The sequence below is a fragment of the Boleophthalmus pectinirostris genome, unplaced genomic scaffold (assembly GCF_026225935.1).
Source record: "Boleophthalmus pectinirostris isolate CB_2022bp ecotype Guang Dong unplaced genomic scaffold, ASM2622593v1 HiC_scaffold_21, whole genome shotgun sequence".
NCBI lineage: Eukaryota > Metazoa > Chordata > Actinopteri > Gobiiformes > Gobiidae > Boleophthalmus > Boleophthalmus pectinirostris.
Window position 1 is genome coordinate 33,354,121 of NW_026571175.1, and position 19,455 is coordinate 33,373,575.

General features: G+C 42.0%; 1 protein-coding gene across 1 annotated transcript in view; it reads right to left on the minus strand.

Moving 5' to 3' along the window:
• The window catches only part of gabbr1b (gamma-aminobutyric acid (GABA) B receptor, 1b), a 654,324-nt gene that overhangs the window by 85,361 nt on the left and 549,508 nt on the right, over positions 1-19,455 (minus strand). Inside the window, exon 15 of the mRNA XM_055157144.1 lies at positions 5,063-5,213. Coding sequence (XP_055013119.1) covers positions 5,063-5,213 — 151 coding nt within the window. The remainder of the gene's footprint in view (positions 1-5,062; positions 5,214-19,455) is intronic.

Sequence of the window (19,455 nt, forward strand, 5' to 3'; positions counted from 1 at the left end):
CAAACGAGCTGTGAGACGCTGCAGAACATCCAGAACATCCAGAACATCCAGAACATCCAGAACATCCAGAACATCCAGAACGCTGCAGCTCGGGTCCTGACTCGAACTAGGAAGTACGAGCACATAAGTCCTGTGCTCAGGTCTCTGCACTGGCTCCTGTGGCTCAGAGACTTTAAAGCAGCTCTGCTTGTACAAGTGTCTCCATGGCCGAGCACCAAAGTCCATCTGTGACATGTTAGTGTCATATGAACATCTCACACTCTGAGGAGCTCAGGGACCAACTCCTGCTGGTGCCCAGAGTCACGACTAAACAAGGGGAGTCAGAGTTTCAGGTTCATGCAGCTAAAACCTGGAACAGTCTGAACATGTGAGACAGACTCTTCTGTGACGCTGTTTAAATCCAGACTCAAAACATTTCTGTTTAACTGTGCAAATAACTGAAAGGTTTTCATTCCTGCACTCTTCTCTCCAATTTATGTCTCTCTTTTTTAATTTTAATCTTCACGATTATTTATGTTTTGATTTGTTTTTATTATGATTTTAATGTATTTCTTATTCTGTAAAGCACTTTGAATTACTTTGTGTACGAATTGTGCTGTACAAATAAACTTGCCTTGCCTACTTGTGTGGGACCAAATGCAGTGGAAACAAGTGAGACGAGAGTGAGCGGTCAGCGGGAGCAGAGGTGGACACTTGTACCTCAGGTGAGTCTGCGGGACTGTGGGACAGACGGGAGTGAGAAAGCAGTGGGTCTGCAGTGGGATGGGAGCACATGAGACAGACTCTGGTCTAAAACGAACGGAGAGGAACCTGTAAAAGGTTGATGCGCACGTGCACGGGTTTACAGTGGTGCGTGTGTGTGAGGGGCACATGTGCACGTGGAGTTTTCCGAACACAAACCCAGTCAGTTCTGTCACGGCCCACACAAAGTTCCTTTTCTCTTTTACCCCTTTTCTTCTTTCCTCCTTTCTCCCTTTCCTCCTTTTTCCTTTATTCCTTTTCTTCTTTTCTCTTTTTCTTCTTTCTTCCCCCTTTCCTCCTTTACTTCTTTTCTCCTTTTTCCTTTCCTCCTTTTCTTTTTTTCTCTTTTTCTTCTTTTTTCTTTCCTCCTTTATTCCTTTCCTCTTTTATTCCTTTTCTGCTTTTCTCTTTTTCTTCTTTATTTCTTCCCCCTTTCCTCCTTTACTTCTTTTCTCCTTTTTCCTTTCCTCCTTTTCTTCTTGTCTCTTTTTCTTATTTTTCTCCTTTCCTCCCCTCCTCCTTTTCTCTTTTCTTCTTTTCCTTCTTACATCTGTTCCTCCTTCCCTCCTTCTCCTCTCCTCTTTTTTAATGTATCAGTGTTGATCTGTTCAGTGGTTCGGTGGTGTAGTTTGTGGGCCAGGCCACCGGGGGAAACAGTGAGCACCGCCCTGGACTTTTCTGTATAAAAGCTACAAAACATCATCACCGTCCCCGAGCGCAAACGCAAAAAAAAAAAAAAAACACAACTCTGAAACAACACTGCAACTTCAACACTCGACAATAACACACACAACACACATCAGAGCACTGACGTCACACTGGGGGGGCTCTACATGTGTGTGCAGTGGACAGTGTTGGGAGAAACTAATTACTGTAATGTGTTGATTTTTGTTGTAGTAATGTTCAGAATTACAGGGGAAAATGTTCCGCTCCTGGTTTAGTTCTGGTTTAGTCCTGGTTTAGTCCTGGTTTAGTCCTGATTTAGTCCTGGTTTAGTCCTGGTTTAGTCCTGTTTAGTTTAGTCCTGGTTTAGTCCTGGTTTAGTGATTGATGGTTTAGTCCTGGTTTAGTCCTGGTTTAGTCCTGGTTTAGTGTTTAGTCCTGGTTTAGTCCTGGTTTAGTCCTGGTTTAGTCCTAGTCCTGATTTAGTCCTGGTTTTAGTCCTGTTTAGTGGTTTAGTCCTGGTTTAGTCCTGGTTTGATTTAGTCCTGGTTTAGTCCTGATTTCAGTCCTGATTTAGTCCTGGTTTAGTCCTGGTTTAGTCCTGTTTAGTTGGTTTAGTCCTGGGTTTAGTCCTTGATTTAGTCCTGGTTTAGTCCTGGTTTAGTCCTGTTTAGTCCTGATTTAGTCCTGATTTAGTCCTGATTTAGTCCTGATTCCTGTTTAGTCCTGGTTAGTCTGATTAGTCCTGGTTTAGTCCTGATTTAGTCCTGATTTAGTCAGTCCTGATTTAGTCCTGGTTTAGTTCTGGTTTAGTCCTGATTCAGTCCTGATTTAGTCCTGATTTAGTCCTGGTTTAGTCCTGATTTAGTCCTGGTTTAGTTTCTAGTCCTGATTTAGTCCTGGTTTAGTCCTTGATTTAGTCCTTGTTTATTTCAGTCCTGGATTTAGTCCTGGTTTAGTCCTTGATTTAGTCCTGGTTTTCAGATTAGTCCTGATTTAGTCCTGGTTTAGTCCTGATTCAGTCCTGATTCAGTCAGTCCTGATTTATTTAGTCCTGTTTAGTCCTGATTTAGTCCTGGTTTAGTCCTGATTTAGTCCTGATTTAGTCCTGGTTTAGTCCTGATTTAGTCCTGATTAGTCCTGATTTTAGTCCTGATTTAGTCCTGGTTTAGTCCTGGTTTAGTCCTGATTCTGATTTAGTCCTGTTTCAGTCCTGATTTAGTCCTGATTTAGTCCTGGTTTAGTCATATTAAATATCCATCTGTATCTCTCTCTCCCTCCATTCCTCTCTCTTTCTTTCTCTCTCTCGTTTTCATTAAAATGCCCCCTCTCCCCTCCTCTCTTTTTTTCTCTCATATTAAATGTCTCTCTCTCTCTCTCTCTCTCTCTCTCTGTCTCTCTCTCTATCCCCCTCTCCATTTCTCTCTCATATTAAATGCTCCCTTTCTCCCTCTCTCTTTCTTCCTCTCCTTTTCCCTCCCTCTCTTTTTCCCTCCCTTTCATTAAAATGTCTCTCTCTCTCCTTTTCTATTTCATATTCTCTCTCAAATGTCCATCTGTCTCTCCTCCCTCCCTCCCTCCATCTCTCCCTTTCTCCTCTCTCCTTCTTCATTTCTCTCTCATCTTAAATGTCCCCTTGTCTCTCTCTTCTCCTGTTCATCTTCTTCTCCGTCTCTGTCTCTGGGATGGTGGGATGAGTTCGTGTTTCTCTGGCGCAGGAAACGGAGAATCGTCCCAAGATTCCAGAGAAATGATAGAGTGTAAAGAGAGAAAGATTTTCCCCGAGTTAAACGAGTGGAATAACGTCCTCTTAAAACGAGCGCCATCATCGTTTTACGCGCTTCTCTCTTTTCTAAAATCAGTCAAAAGCGGAGAGTCGGCGCATCGGCTTCGGCTTCAGAGACGGAGGAAGAAAAGGAGGAGCAAATGGAGATGGAGAGATCTGGTCCAGAGGAGGAGGAAGAGGAAGAGGAGAGCACCTACATCGGGTCATACGCTGGACTTTGAAGAGGCTGAAGGAGATGGGTTCATTTCAAATCCAAATAATCCCCAAGATCCTCTCCTCGGGTCTACAAGAACTTGACGAAAACCGAGGAAGAACCCTGGATGAAAGAGCAGAAATGCAAGAAGAAAATCGATTGTTGCTGCGCCCAAAGATCCGTCCGTGTCTTTGGACCTGACGAGAAGATCACGATGAAGACCACGGACGACCTGTGGACCTGTGGGATGAGTTTAAGACCCGCTCGCGACGGAAAGAGCGCTGAACTTTTCAAACCAGAGAACTCGTCTTCAGGGAGGTTCTCGTCCAGAAACTTGAGGAGGTGGTACGGAGCTCGGGCCAGATTAATTGAGTCCAGTTCCCAGACGAGTTCTTCTCTTCAGGAATCAGTAAATCTGTCCTGGTTTAGTCCTGGGCTAGACCTGGTTCATGCAGGGTTTATTCCAGTCTTAGACCTGGTTTAGGCTGGGTTTAGTCTAGTCCTAGACCTGGTTCATGCAGGGTTTATTCCAGTCTTAGACCTGGTTTAGGCTGGGTTTAGTCTAGTCCTAAATCTGGTTCATGCCAGGTGTAGGTGTTTAGGTCGGGTTTAGTCCTGAGCAAAACCTGATTCAGGCTGGGTTTAGTCCTGGGACAGACCTGGTTTAGGCCAGGTTTAGTCCAGTCCTAGACCTAGTTTAAACACGGTGGAGTCCTGGGGTAGACCTGATTTAGGCCGGGTGTAGTCCGGCCCTAGACCTAGTTTTGGTCTGGTTTATTCCTGGGCTAGACTGGGTTCTTATTCACAGTGAAGAAATGCAGTTTTTTCAAGAGTAATTTAATTTAAAAAAATTAAATAATAATAATAATAATAATAATAATATAATAATAATAATAATAATAATAAACTAATAATAAAAATAAAAAATAAATAAATGAAATAAAATAAAAAGTTATAGTATGTTTACATGTGTTTGTTGTTGGTAAAAATTGGTTAAAAAAAAAAAAAAAAAAATGTAAAATGTAAATACAACAAACAAAAAAAAAAAAACCTTAAAATAGTACAATGCCATATCGTGGAACATTCCAGGTTTCCTGATTTGTGGCACTTGACCAAAGCAAAGTTGAAGTCATAATACTTTAAGAAAAGAGTTTACTACTACTACTATTCTTTTTAATAGAGAATAGACCTGGACTTTTTAGCGTATCAGATATCAGCTTAAATCTCTTAGTTTGGGTCGATTTGCTGCCTGAAATACACACAGTTTTATTTAAACACTTTAATATCAACACAACATGTGAGTTTATCGGCCGTCGGTTGCTCTGGATTCTAAACAATCAGTATCGGCATCGGCCATGAAAAACACAGATATGGGCCGATCTCTGTGTAAGACCAAACGATGTTCCAAACAAAGCAGTAAAATCTCACAAGTAAGATCAAACTTTAACAATCCGACGCTAAAACACCCAAAAGTTTTTACAGGCCAGAGAAATAGGACATTTGACTTATTTTAGACTTACTATCAGGTTCCAAAGAAGTTCTGGGTCAGTTCAGTCCATTAATAAAGAAACACACGAAACACTAAGGCCAACCTGTTTGTAAACCGCACCAAGACCCAAACCCTCTGCGTCTGCGTCTGTGTTTGTGGATATAATCATTGTTGACAGTCCGGACTTTACCTGACGTTGCTGTTGTAGATGTTGAAGGTGAGACACACGATTCCCAGCAGAATTCCCAGACCGGCGAACACGGACACGGACACAAAGAGCTTCTGCGACAGGTACCGGAACTCTTCTATGACGACGGTCTGGTCGGCAGGAGGCCCGGCGCCTGGAGAGAGACAAGAGGAGACAGACACTCAGAGACATGAACCAGATACTCAGACATCTGCACAGAAACGTTACGCTGTGTTTGAGCTAAATGAACAAGAGTTATGATTTTAATTATTTCAGCAAAAGAGACCGACAGGCCAAAGACTGAGGAGCAAAGACTCGTTTGTAGAATGGATCAGTTTGGCACTTGAGCCTCGGCAGATAAAGCTGAAGTCAATGTGATGAAGAGAAAGAATCATTTTTTGCATTAGAAAACTAGAATCTAAATCAGACCATATCATTTGGAGCTAATTTGGAATAACAAAATAAACATATTTTATCATTTTACCTCATGCATGGACTAAAGCTGCATCGCTTTTATTTTAGAGGTGTTTTTTTTTTTTCTTGTACATCTACATTTATATAATTATGTCTTATTTGACACCTGTCTCTTGCTCGTTTTTTCCTACTTATTTAGAATTTATTTTAACCATTTATATTTTTACTCTTTTGTTATTATAATACCGTATTTTCTGGGTCATTTTCTGGGTCTAACCGCATCAAAAAACATCCCGCAATCCAGATACATACACCCATCCACTCGGGTGTCCTAGTACGACTTCAGTAAACTATAAAGCCGCACCTCCTGCAGCGCACGCAAACACACACGGAGCAGACGGCGACTTCACAGCGAAAAACACCCACAGACACACTCGTCACTCCACGCCGACGAGGAACGGAACGGAGGAACGAACCGAGAAAGCGAGTGCAATGTGCCACTTCTAGACACGACTGAACAACTGAGTCACTGCGAACACACCGACAATCCGTTGGTCCCAGACAGCACCTCCCTACACGCCACAACTGAACAAAGCCCAGAGTCACCGTGAACGAACAAACAAACAAAACCACTCACCCATCACACTGTTGTGTTTCATTTAAAGTCCAGTGCGGTTTATTTGTGAAAAAAGTTTGAAAATAGACCATTTAAAGGTTGTATAGAGGATTTTCCAAGGAACGAGAAATCCAGCGACTGTTTGTCCTTTTTCAAATGTTGTGCATGCCTACGTAGAAACGCCTCCTCCCGCCTCCTCCTTACGCCAGAAACAGGTTTGTTTACAGCCGCTGCACATGACTTGTAAACAACTAACTACAGTGTTGGTTAGGCAAGACGGAGAAGTGAGGAGCGGGGGGAGCGGGTGCGCGGACATTTCGTTCGCGGACGAGAAGTGAGGAGCAGGAGAGAGGAGAGGGGAGCGGTGCGCGGAGATTCCGTGCCCGGAGAAGTGAGGAGCAGGGGGAAGAGTGGATCGGGCAGCGGGGACAGGAGCAGGAAAGGGGTGCAGAGAAGGTTGCGCGGAGATTCAGTGCGAATGAACTAGCTACAACACGCAGCAGCAAGCGGACTCTTTCTTTGCCTTGAAAATTACGTTTTCAGACATAGGATATCGCTTTCGTGTCCTGAAAAACGTTTGTCTCGCTCTTGGAAATAAAGTAAGTTTTCATAATAAGCAGAAGTTTCCTGTCCAGGAGTAATTTGTGGACCAGTGGTTCAGTCTTTAGACCCTGCGTCTGCTTCAGTCGCGCCATCGCTGGAATGAATCTTCAAGAATCACCTTAGTTTGGCTTCGCTGCTTTTCCCCTTGTCTTCTTCTTTCATCGACCTCAAAAACGGACTTTCTTTTGCGGCGAACTGCTCCTGGATTCTTGTCGCCATTGCATCAAACTTTGTGTGAACTGCGAGGAAGATATAGGTCAAAAAAAGCCGCTAAGAACTGTTGCGTTGGTGGAGTAAACAGTGTCTGTGCGTCTGTGGACTGTGTGACAGTCGTACGTAAACCACGTAACGGCGGCGCGCAGGCAAGTCAGTTACACTAGAAACGTAGGGAGATTGATTGACAGCCTGTCAGCTCACAGATAACGAGGCAGTGTCGTTATCTATTGGCAAATGTTTAGCCCCACCACGTCCAGAGTTGATGAATTTTTATTCTCTTTTTTTTGGTCATCATAATTACAAGGCTACTGCATCTCTATAATCTATCACTGACAACTTGAAACAAAAAAAAATCCTCCATACAACCTTTAATGACAGTGCGTTTTATAATCCAGAGCACCTAATCGTCTGTAAAATCCGGTACTTGTTAAACATTTAGGCCCGTCCCTCCACAATATTTTCTGTTTCTCACGCGGCTCCATAGAAAAAACAATCGCCCAGTCCTGATCTAAAAGGTTGTGACTAGAGTTAATCGCTCATTTGTTTAGAAAAAGGTTCCCGATAGACGTCACAGTCGCAGTTTTTGAAGTCAGATATCTTGAAGTGTCCAGATAACCACTGTACTTTTAAAGAAGACATCTTGCGGTTGTGTTTGCGATATAGTTCTGTGACACTCGTGGTTCATTCTGTTTTCATCTGTTAAATTTTGACATCTTAAATTGCAGTATTCATCTAAAACCGCTTAATGAAAGAAATAAGTACTCTGAGTTCCGTGTTGCAGTGTGAGTACAGAGAAGTGGGCAGATACGAGAGTCAGTGTGGCATCTTGAAAAGAAGCTATTAAAGACTCCTCAAACACGACGTCAAGAGGGAAATGAGAAGGGGAAACAACTATAACGAGGCTAAAAGGTCTGAAACTGAAGTTGATTTTGCAGAACAGTTCTACTTTAAAACTTTTTTTACCTTAGTTAAGTGACCCTGATCTGATTTTTTCACCCCATGTGACCTGTATCTGATCTTTTAATGACAAGTCTGAACGTAGCCATAGTTATTCAGATCCCTTATCTTTGGATCATATCTGCTGAGTCTCTTTTCTGCCGTTAATACTGTATTAAAGGTGAAATACACAACTTTCTTCTTATAAATGTGTAAAGCAGAAGTTTGCGACAAAAATCAGATGGGAACACTGTTTTCATCTACCGTAAAATCTGGACTATCGAGCGCACCTGAATATAAGCCGCAGGTGTCCACGTCTTCAAGAGCGTTTTCAAGTTCGGGTCGTCTGCTTTTATAGCACAGGTGTCAAACATAAGGCCCGGGGACCAGATCCGGCCCTCCAAGACCTTTAATCTGGCCCTCGGCTGATTTTCTACTAAAATATTTTAATCATATTTTCTATTTAGATATTGGTAATTTTCTGTGGTGTTTATCACAGCAGCGTCTCCAGCGTCTCTGTACGTGGCCCCTCCCACCAGAGCAGCACAAATGAAGACTTGTCTCTTTCCAAACGCTCTTAAAGGACGATCGTTTTGACTGTTGACCGTGACACCTCATCATCAGAAAAATGTCCAAACATGAGAAAAGTGGAGCCGAGTGCAGAATTTTACAACAAAAATGGACTTATTCCTATTTGCAAACAAGTTCATGTTAAAACATTGTGTTGAAATTATTTTTCTTAAAGTTTCAGGTTGATCATAATATAATATTTTGTAAAAGAAAGAGTTCATCAGTTAAAAAAGATTTCTGTAATAGATTTGTGTTTCTCTGCACAAATATTCAAACTTATTGTTATTTTTGGGGTTTATATGACATGAGTTTTCTGATCCGGCCCCTTTGGGATCAAAGTCGTTGGATACGGCCCCCGGACCCAAAATGAGTTTGACGCCCCAGTTTTATGAAAGTTTTGTCGTCTTTTTGCGTTGAGTCAGTTCGTCGCTGCCGTCGCCAAAATCTCACCGTCGACTCACTGATGTGGAGTTCACGTGCAGCAGCTCTGTTTCCTTCTTCCACAGACACATTAATCGACTTTAACTTAAAAGCTGCATCATCTGCTTTTCTTCGTGTGTTTTCCATGAGGAGGGTGTGTGTATGAAGCGCAAAATAACGGTTCAAAACAAAATCAAACAGAATCTTCGCTCTACTGCGCATGTCTCAGAAAGAGTCTCTGTTCTGTCTGTATCGTGTCAGTGTCTTGGAGGATTTCAGCAGATTTGTGGATCGTTTTTACAGATATTTTCACCATAAATTAGCATATTTCTTTTGGAGCCGAAATAATGAAACTACAGCTGCTTCTGAGGGACAAAAATATGCTTTGCTTCTGGAGATACAAAAACTTCATAACACGGTTTAAATCTCCCAGAAGAGCGCGGATTTAACTCATTAGTTTCTTTAAACGGGCTGTGGAAGAGCTGAGATCAGATGTTTTTACACTCAGACTCAGGGAGAGTTACAGCTGCCTGACAGACTCACTGGTGTCTCGATCTGCACCTGTAGCCGTAGAGCACAGGTGTCAAACATGATCCGGCCCTCCAAGACCTTTAATCTGGCCCTCGGCTGATTTTCTACTAAAATATTTTAATCATATTTTCTATTTAGATATTGGTAATTTTCTGTGGTGTTTATCACAGCAGCGTCTCCAGTGTCTCTGTACGTGGCCCCTCCCACCAGAGCAGCACAAATGAAGACTTGTCTCTTTCCAAACGCTCTTAAAGGACGATCGTTTTGACTGTTGACCGTGACACCCTCATCAACAAAATGTCCAACATGAGAAAAGTGGAGCCGAGTGCAGGATTTTACAAGAAAAATGGACTTATTCCTGTTTGCATACAAGTTCACGTTAAAACATTGTGTTGAAATTACATTTTTCTTAAAGTTTCAGGTTGATCATAATATGATATTTTGTAACAGAAAGAGTTCATCAATTAAAAAAGATTTCTGTAATAGATTTGTGTTTCTCTGCACAAATATTTGAACTTATTGTTATTTTTGGGGGTTTATATGACATGGTTTTCGGTTGGATACGGCCCCCGGACCAAAATGAGTTTGACGCCCCAGTTTTATCGCCTCTGAAAGTTTTTGTCGTCTTTTTGCGTTGAGTCAGTTCGTCGCTGCCGTCGCCAAAATCTCACCGTCGACTCACTGATGTGGAGTTCACGTGCAGCAGCTCTGTTTCCTTCTTCCACAGACACATTAATCGACTTTAACTTAAAAGCTGCATCATCTGCATTTCTTCGTGTGTTTTCCATGAGGAGGGTGTGTGTATGAAGCGCAAAATAACTGTTCAAAACACAATCTAGAATCTTCTCTACTGCGCATGTCTCCTGCAGAAAGAGTCTCTGTTCTGTCTGTATCATGTCAGTGTCTTGGAGGATTTCAGCAGGTTTCAGACTCTCACGGGGGCGGGGTTAGTTCTGTCAATCAGGTGTGAGTGGATGTCCTTCTACTGAAGTTTGAGACGTTTCTTCTCGTCATTTACACACACGGGTAAGACGTCTCCCCCTCACTAATGTTCATTTAGCATCATAACTTATTTGATCACACGACGATAAACTATTTGAGTGCACTGACAATATCGCAAGCTACTGTAGAAGCTTCACGTTAACCCTAGATCCATGTGTGACAAACCGTAGACCGAATATATGAACGGACAATGTGCCAAACAAAGAATCCGTCCATATATTCGCCGCATCGTTTTGGTCGCCGCAGGTTTCAAAGTGTGAGAAAAAAAGTAGCGGCTTATAGTCCTGAATTTACGGTACATTACAAAACATTTTATGAGCCATGTTAGTCACTATATGAAGCTTTGGGACGAGAGCTGATTGGCTGTACGTGAGTGAATCTGATTTTTTAATGACAACAACTTTTTAAAAACACAAAAACAACATCACATCGCCCACATCGATCAAGATACCGAACCGTCAATCCTCCGGTTAGAGGGCGAGCATGTTTACGCACAGATGTTTCCAAAGTCCACGCGTTTTCAATACGTTCTCCGTCTCGTAATTTCGCCGTACGTCACTTTGAATTCAATTTCACGTTGACGAAGATGACAGGTTCGTATTATTGTATAAAATAATTGTTCCAGAGGTGATTATTTGTGAGGTTCCGCGGCGCCTGCGGGGTCGGGGACAGAGGTGAGTGGCAGACGGGGCCGTGCTGTCGTCTCTGTGTTTAAGCGGAGACCCACGCAGTCCATAATTACAGAGAGGACCTGACAGAGAGCGGGGGGCGGGAGGAGGCGTGCTGACATAAACAACATGGGGTCGCTGTTTTGTTCAGGGCCTGATAAACACAACACTAATACTTTTCACTTGTGTTTCTGATGTTATTTCTTGTCGTGTAAAAATGGTTAAACGTGAACTTTCTTCTGTAACTCGACATGACATTTCTCTGCTTCGAATGTTCCACAGTGTGACATTAAACGGCTCGACCTTATATTTATTCAATTATAATCAGTGTTGGGGAGTAACAGATTACATGTACATTACGGAGTTACGTAATCAGAGTACAAATGATGAGTAACTGTATTCAGTTACAGTTACTGTTTCAGTGAGTGGGAATTGGATTACAGTTACTTTGTTGAAGTAAGTGGATTACACAGCGATTTTCCTGTTTTTACATTTTGGGTTATAGGTCTAAAACCAGGACTAAACCAGGACTAAACCAGGACTAAACCAGGTCTAAACCAGGTCTAAACCAGGTCTAAACCAGGTCTAAAACCAGGTCTAAACCAAGAGTAAACCAGGACTAAACCAGGTCTAAAACCAGGTTTAAACCAGGACTAAACCAGGTCTAAACCAGGTCTAAACCAGGACTAAACCAGGTCTAAAACCAGGTTTAAACCAGGACTAAACCAGGTCTAAACTAGGTCTAAACCAGGACTAAAACCAGGTCTAAACCAGGACTAAACCAGGTCTAAACCAGGTCTAAAACCAGGTCTAAACCAGGACTAAACCAGGTCTAAAATCAGGTCTAAACCAGGACTAAACCAGGACTAAACCAGGAGTAAACCAGGACTAAACCAGGTCTAAAACCAGGTCTAAACCAGGTCTAAACCAGGTCTAAACCAGGTCTAAACCAGGTCTAAACCAGGACTAAACCAGGTCTAAAATCAGGTCTAAACCAGGACTAAACCAGGAGTAAACCAGGACTAAACCAGGTCTAAAACCAGGTCTAAACCAGGACTAAACCAGGTCTAAAACCAGGTCTAAACCAAGTCTAAAACCAGGTCTAAACCAGGAGTAAACCAGGACTAAACCAGGTCTAAAACAGGATTTAACAGGACTATGCTGTGTGGACGTGTCTTCTTCTTCTATCAATAATATTTTTAATTTGGTTCAGTAAAGTCTGGACTTTTTATTTTCTTTTAACAGACAAAACTTCTTATGTGAAGATTTCCGAGTATTTGCTTTTACAGAAATATTTTTAATTGATGAACTGTTTCTTTTATAAAATATTATAATATTATGAACAACCTGAAACTTAAAGAAAAATGTCATTTCAACACAATGTTTTAACATGAACTTGTATGCAAACAGGAATAAGTCAATTTTTGTTGTAAAATCCTGCACTCGGCTCCACTTTTCTCATGTTGGACATTTTTCTGATGAGGGTGTCACGGTCAACAGTCAAAACGATCGTCCTTTAAGAGCGTTTGGAAAGAGACAAGTCTTCATTTGTGCTGCTCTGGTGGGAGGGGCCACGTACAGAGACGCTGGAGACGCTGCTGTGATAAACTATTGTTAATTTTCTACGGTGTTTAATAGAAAATATAATTAAAATATTTTAGTAGAAAATCAGCCAGATTAAAGGTCTTGGAGGGCCGGATCTGGCCCCCGGGCCGTATGTTTGACGCCCGTGGTTTAAAAGATCAGAGCTCTGCACTTTTAGTTTAGATACAAATTGAAACTGTGTTATTATTATTTGTGAAATGTGGTGCAAAACTTCAGACACATGATTTTTTAAGTATAAAAGATTGGAGATAAAGTCTTGGAGGGCCGGATCCAGCCCGCGGGCCGTATGTTTAATATCCCTGGTATAGAATCAAAAGCGAACTGTTTCAAGATATGTATCGTACTGGCAGTGTTGGGAAAGTTACTTTTAAAATGTAATCCCCTACAGATTACAGATTACAAACCCCAATATGTAGTTTGTAATGGAATCCATTAAGTTACTTAAAGTGAGTAATGTAATCTGAATACTTTGGATTACTTGATTTGCTGTAGAGAAGCAAAGATGAGGAAATCTTCACATAAGAAGTTTTGTCTGATAAAAGAAAAGAAAAAGTCCAGACTTTACTGAACCAAATTAAAAATATTATTGATAGAAGAAGAGAGACACGTCCACACAGCAGGATTTAGTTTTCCTGTTAAATAGACCTGGTTTAGACCTGGTTTAGACCTGGTTTAGACCTGGTTTTAGACCTGGTTTAGACCTGGTTTAGACCTGGTTTAGACCTGGTTTAGACCTGGTTTAGACCTGGTTTTAGACCTGGTTTAGATTTAGACCTGGTTTAGACCTGGTTTAGACCTGGTTTAGACCTGGTTTAGACCTGGTTTAGACCTGGTTTAGACCTGGTTTAGACCTGGTTTAGTCCTGGTTGAGACCTGGTTTAGACCTAGTTTAGACATGACCTTTTAGACCTTTTAGTTTTAGACCTGGTTTAGACCTGGTTTAGACCTTGGTTTAGACCTGGTTAGTTTTAGACCTGGTTTTAGACCTGGTTTTAGACTTGGTTTAGACCTGCTTTTAGACCTGGTGTCCGGCAATGAGGAATATCGCCCAAAATGTAAAATCAGGAAACTACCGCAGTGTAATCCACTTATTTCAACAAAGTAACTGTAATCCAATTACCACTCACTGAAACAGTAACTGTAACTGAATACAGTTACTCATAATTTGTACTCTGATTACATAACTCCGGTACATGTAATCTGTTACTCCCCAACACTGCGTACTGGAGACTTCTTATAATGATACCCAGCCTTATTGCTAATGTATGCACTGTGTTTCCATGGTAACTGGTGAACATTCCGCCAATACACACACACGCAGAAAACCCCCGAGTGCAAAGTTTGAATACAGACAATTTCAGCTTCATCTGCCGCCTCTTCCTGAACTCATATTTTGCTGCGCTCCTGCTTGTTTAACCTGTCAGACGGGATAGAGTCGCGCGGCGTAATCCTCGTTTCCGCCCGGGCCGTCTTTTTAAAACCCGAGACTCGCCGCGCTCCATGTATCTAAATGATGAGCCCCCGCCGGCCCGTGGCGAGGGCTCATCCGTCAGCGCGTCTCCCTGTCACGGTGAGGGATGTTCCGAGGAGAGAAGTGGTTTTAGAAGTGTCCCGGAGCAGACGCCGACACTGCCGAATGTGCACCGGCGGAAAAATGACGCGCGTTTACTCAGGGGTGCGTTTATGGGCAGTGCACCGGCTGATGGAGCTTATATGAGGGAAGGGCCGGAGCGAAAAATCCATACCTACACCCGGGCTGCGATTTGTCCAAAAAGCAGAACGAAAAAGGCGAGTTTTTTCCTTCATATTTAAAGGTCTTGTTGTTACGCTCATGTTTTAATGTTGTTACCTCCTCAAAAATGAACCTGGTCAGTATAATATCCAAATCTCTCAGTACGATATTTTCACCATATGCATCTCCAGTGTTGGGGAGTAACAGATTACATGTACCGGAGTTATGTAATCAGAGTACAAATTATGAGTAACTGTATTCAGTTACAGTTACTGTTTCAGTGAGTGGTAATTGGATTACAGTTACTTTGTTGAAATACATGGATTACATGGAGGTATTTTCCTGTTTTCACATTTCGGGCTGTAGCCCCAAGTCTAAACCAGGACTAAACTAGGACTAAACCAGGACTAAACTAGGACTAAACTAGGACTAAACCAGGACTAAAACCAGGTCTAAACTAGATCTAAACCAGGTCTAAACCAGGTCTTAAACCAGGTCTAAAACCAGGTCTAAACTAGGTCTAAACCAGGTCTAAACCAGGTCTAAACTAGATCTAAACCAGGTCTAATCAAGGTCTAAACCAGGACTAAACTAGGACTAAACCAGGACTAAACCAGGGCTAAAACCAGGTCTAAACTAGATCTAAACCAGGTCTAAACCAGGTCTTAAACCAGGTCTAAACTAGGACTAAAGCAGGACTAAAAGCAGGACTAAACCAGGACTAAACCAGGGCTAAAACCAGGTCTAAACTAGATCTAAACCAGGTCTAAACTAGATCTAAACCAGGTCTAAACCAGGTCTAAACCAGGTCTTAAACCAGGTCTAAAACCAGGTCTAAACTAGATCTAAACCAGGTCTAAACCAGGTCTAAACCAGGTCTTAAAACCAGGTCTAAAACTAGGATCTAAACCAGGTCTAAACCAGGTCTAAACCAGGTCTAAAACCAGGTCTAAACCAGGTCTAAACTAGATCTAAACCAGGTCTAAACCAGGTCTTAAACCAGGTCTAAAACCAGGTCTAAACTAGATCTAATCCAGGTCTAAACCAGGACTAAACCAGAACTATTATAATCCCAAGAATTCAAGTAAAAAACATATTTGTTCATGTTGTCTGCGCTGAAATGAATCATGGGAAATGTAGTTTCCGATGTTTATAAGATGTTGCTGCAATAAAACCATGTATTTAAGCAAAGGAACTTGTAATTTGATATATTGTGACAGTCCAGGATATTTTGGTTGTTGTTACGTCCTTACTGTTCAAAATGTTCTGTTCCACCTTGTGATGTCATGACGTGGTAGTTTTCACATTAACAGCTCTATGTAACCTTCAGTTGAGTAGAGATTGGCGATTCCAGAGCTGAAATGATCCAAACGATTCTAGTGAAGATGTGTGGAGTTTAAAAACACCGCGGAGCACTTCCTGTATTACCACATGACATCACAAAGTGGAACAGAGTGCTTCCATGTTTTTTAAACATGTGTGACTAAAAAAACAAAACACAACTCGTGAAGAGAAAACGATATTGTGACATGGATCAAAAAATAGTGTAATATGAGCTTTTTAAACATTTATTTTAGGCTATTAAATGTATTTTTAAAGTGTATATAATTTATAATACTCCCTACAACTGTACAACAACTCGTCCTTATGTAACAGATAATACTCCCTACAACTGTACAACAACTCACCCTTATGTAACAGATAATACTCCCTACAACTGTACAACAACTCACAAACTACTCCCTATGTAACAGATAATACTCCCTACAACTGTACAACAACTCATGTACCTTATGTAACAGATAATACTCCCTACAACTGTACAACAACTCACCCTTATGTAACAGATAATACTCCCTACAACTGTACAACAACTCACCCTTATGTAACAGATAATAACTACTCCCTACAACTGTACAACAACTCACCCTTATGTAACAGATAATACTCCCTACAACAACTGTACAACAACTCACCCTTATGTAACAGATAATACTCCCTACAACTGTACAACAACTCACCCTTATGCAACAGATAATACTCCCTACAACTGTACAACAAACTCACCCTTATGTAACAGATAATACTCCCTACAACTGTACAACAACTCACCCTTATGTAACAGATAATACTCCCTACAACTGTACAACAACTCACCCTTATGTAACAGATAATACTCCCTACAACTGTACAACAACTCACCCTTATGTAACAGATAATACTCCCTACAACTGTACAACAACTCACCCTTATGTAACAGATAATACTCCCTACAACTGTACAACAACTCACCCTTATGTAATATAATACTCCCTACAACAACTCACCCTTACAGTATGTAACAGATAATACTCCCTACAACTGTACAGTAACTCGCCCTTGTTCCTCTTCTGAGAGAAAACTTGACTGGTGCAGTTTCTTCCTTCGTTACCGCAGGATGACACCAAAACAAAGTCCGGTTTTATCAGCGGAGAAGCTGCAGCGAGCGCTTTGTGTGAAAACGCTCCGTTGGCGGCTGCTCAGTCTGTGTCTAATTATAAAACTTTTATAGAATGTTGAACGCCAAAGAAAGACTCTGATACACAACGACGAGGACACGCTTTGCTTTGCTTCTCCGTCTGAAAAGGCTGTTCTTAAACTTTGTAAGCACTAACAATGTTCCAAAAGCTCACAGTTTAAAGGACTTATATCACACTATGTTCTGATCTGTTAGAATGTTTGTCAGAAATCTCAAACGAAACAGAAAACACACTCCAAAGTTCTTGTAGAGGAGCAAATGCAAATCAGCAGCAATATTGGTTCAGTAAAGTCTGGACTTTTCATTTTCTTTAATCAGACAAAACTTCTCATGTGAAGATTTCCTCGTCTTTGCTTCTCTACAGCAAATCAAGTAATCCAAAGTATTCAGATTACATTACTCACTTTAAGTCATTTAATGGATTACGTTACAAACTACATTTTGGTGTGTGTAATCTGTAATCTGTAGGAGAATACATTTTAAAAGTCACCTTCCCAACACTGGTACTGGTGGAGATGACCAAATTACAAATCGATGTCTTAATCTTGAGTGAACCTTCTCCTCGTCTTGGAGATATGGGGCAGGTTCTAAAGTGGTCCGTGACATTTGAAAAAAAAAAAAAAAAAAAAAAAAAGCACAACGACATCTCACTCGGCGCTCTAACGAAGCCCCACGTCCGCCTCGCTCTCCCGCAGACCCGCCTCCCTCCGCTCCGAGCTCCGAGCGCCGAGCCGAGGCCGCCCGAAGCCCCCCGTCCGCGCGTCGCCATGGCAACAGAGACATCAGACCCGGCGCCGGACCTGATGAAAGTCCGGCCGCCTTCGCTGGTAAAGAGGCTGTAATAGAGTAACTCCGGGAGAGAGTCCGAGGGCTTTTACGCGCGCGGATTACAGCGGAGTCGAGATGACAGGTGCACACGGAACCGACGAGAAACACGTGAAAGGATCTCAGTTCTGCTCTGTATCCAGGGAACTCACTGAACATCTACAGCTTATTTGTATTAAAGGTTGTATAGAGGATTTTTTAAAGGGAATAGAAATACAGCGACAGTCCTTGTGCGCGTTCAGAATTACTGTTGAAGTTTCCTGTCTAGAAGTAATTCAGCGACCGACGCGTCAGTTTTTAGACCCTTCGTCTGCTTCGGTCGCGCCATCGCTGGACGACATCTCCAAGAATCACCTCAGTTTGGCTTTGCTCCTTTTCCTCTTCTCTTCTTCTTTCAGCGACCTCAAAAACGGACTTTCTTTTGCGGCGAACCGGTCGTGGATTCTCGTCCGCCGTCGCGACAAACTTTGTGCGAAATGCGAGGAAGCGACAGTTCGAAAAAGCCTCTAAGAACCGCCGCGTAAACCACGTAATCCCCGCGCTCCGACGAGTCAGTTATACTAGGGAGTTTGATTGACAACCTAACAGCCAATAGAAAATGAGGGAGCCTCGTTTTCTATTGGCTGATGTTTATCTGGCCTCAACACGTCCACAGTTGATAGATTTTTGTTTTTTTGGTCATCATAATTACAAAGCTGCTGCGTCTCTGTAATGGTATTTTAATCTTTCACTGACAGTTTGAAACAAAAAAAAAATCCTCCATACAACCTTTAAGGAGAAGATTGAGAAGGAGAAAGACGTGGTATCTGATTTTGAGTATGTGCCAATACCGAGTCCCGATCCGATATTTCTATAAAACATTATGAAATGAACTAAGAGCAAAGAATAAGATCCAGTATGTTCGGGCAGTCAGATTGTGTTGACTTCATGTGTAGTATTTGGGCTGAACTTACTGTGAAAAATCAAATGTTCAAAACATTTCTAACCGTGCACCATCATTGTTGAAAATCTTGACTTTTCACAGATTCTGGTTTTGGAATGTGTAACTTAATCTATTTAATGAGCTGGACAAAACAGGAACCAGACCAGAATCAGATCAGACCTGAGACTCGACTCTGCACAATCTACACTTTGTATATTTGATATTATATGGAAGCATGTGCATTGTTTTTTAGGCGCGTCTATGAAATCCAAATAATACAAGCTGTTACCAAATCAAAACGAGATGACAGAAGCTCCACCGCACCTCCACCACATCCACAAACCCACAGCAGCATCGGTCCCACCTCTCAATAGACACTTCATGCCGCCGGACGGACCCTCAGAGCACAGTTTGTTTTATTTGCAAAAAACAGCGCCGTGCGATGACGCCATGGGCCGCGCAGGTGCGAACACGGGCCACAGAACCACAGGTAACAGCGCCCGAGCACGACACGACCCGAGAGTGCATGAGTGCGTCTCTAGTACAACAGTCACACTAACTGGACGTCTCCGAGCAAATCCCGCGCATCAAAAAAAACTGTGCCTGTGCTGTGTGTCCTGTGTGTCATATACGTATATTATTTATCTGATACGTGATTGGAACATAACGTCCAAGTCTGGATCGAGTCCGGTTCAGTCCTGTTTTAGTCCTGGTTTAGTCCTGTTTTAGTCTTGGTTTACTCCTGGTTTAGTCCTCGGTTTAGTCCTGTTTTAGTCCCGGTTCAGTCCTGTTGTTTTAGTCCTATTTTAGTCCTGTTC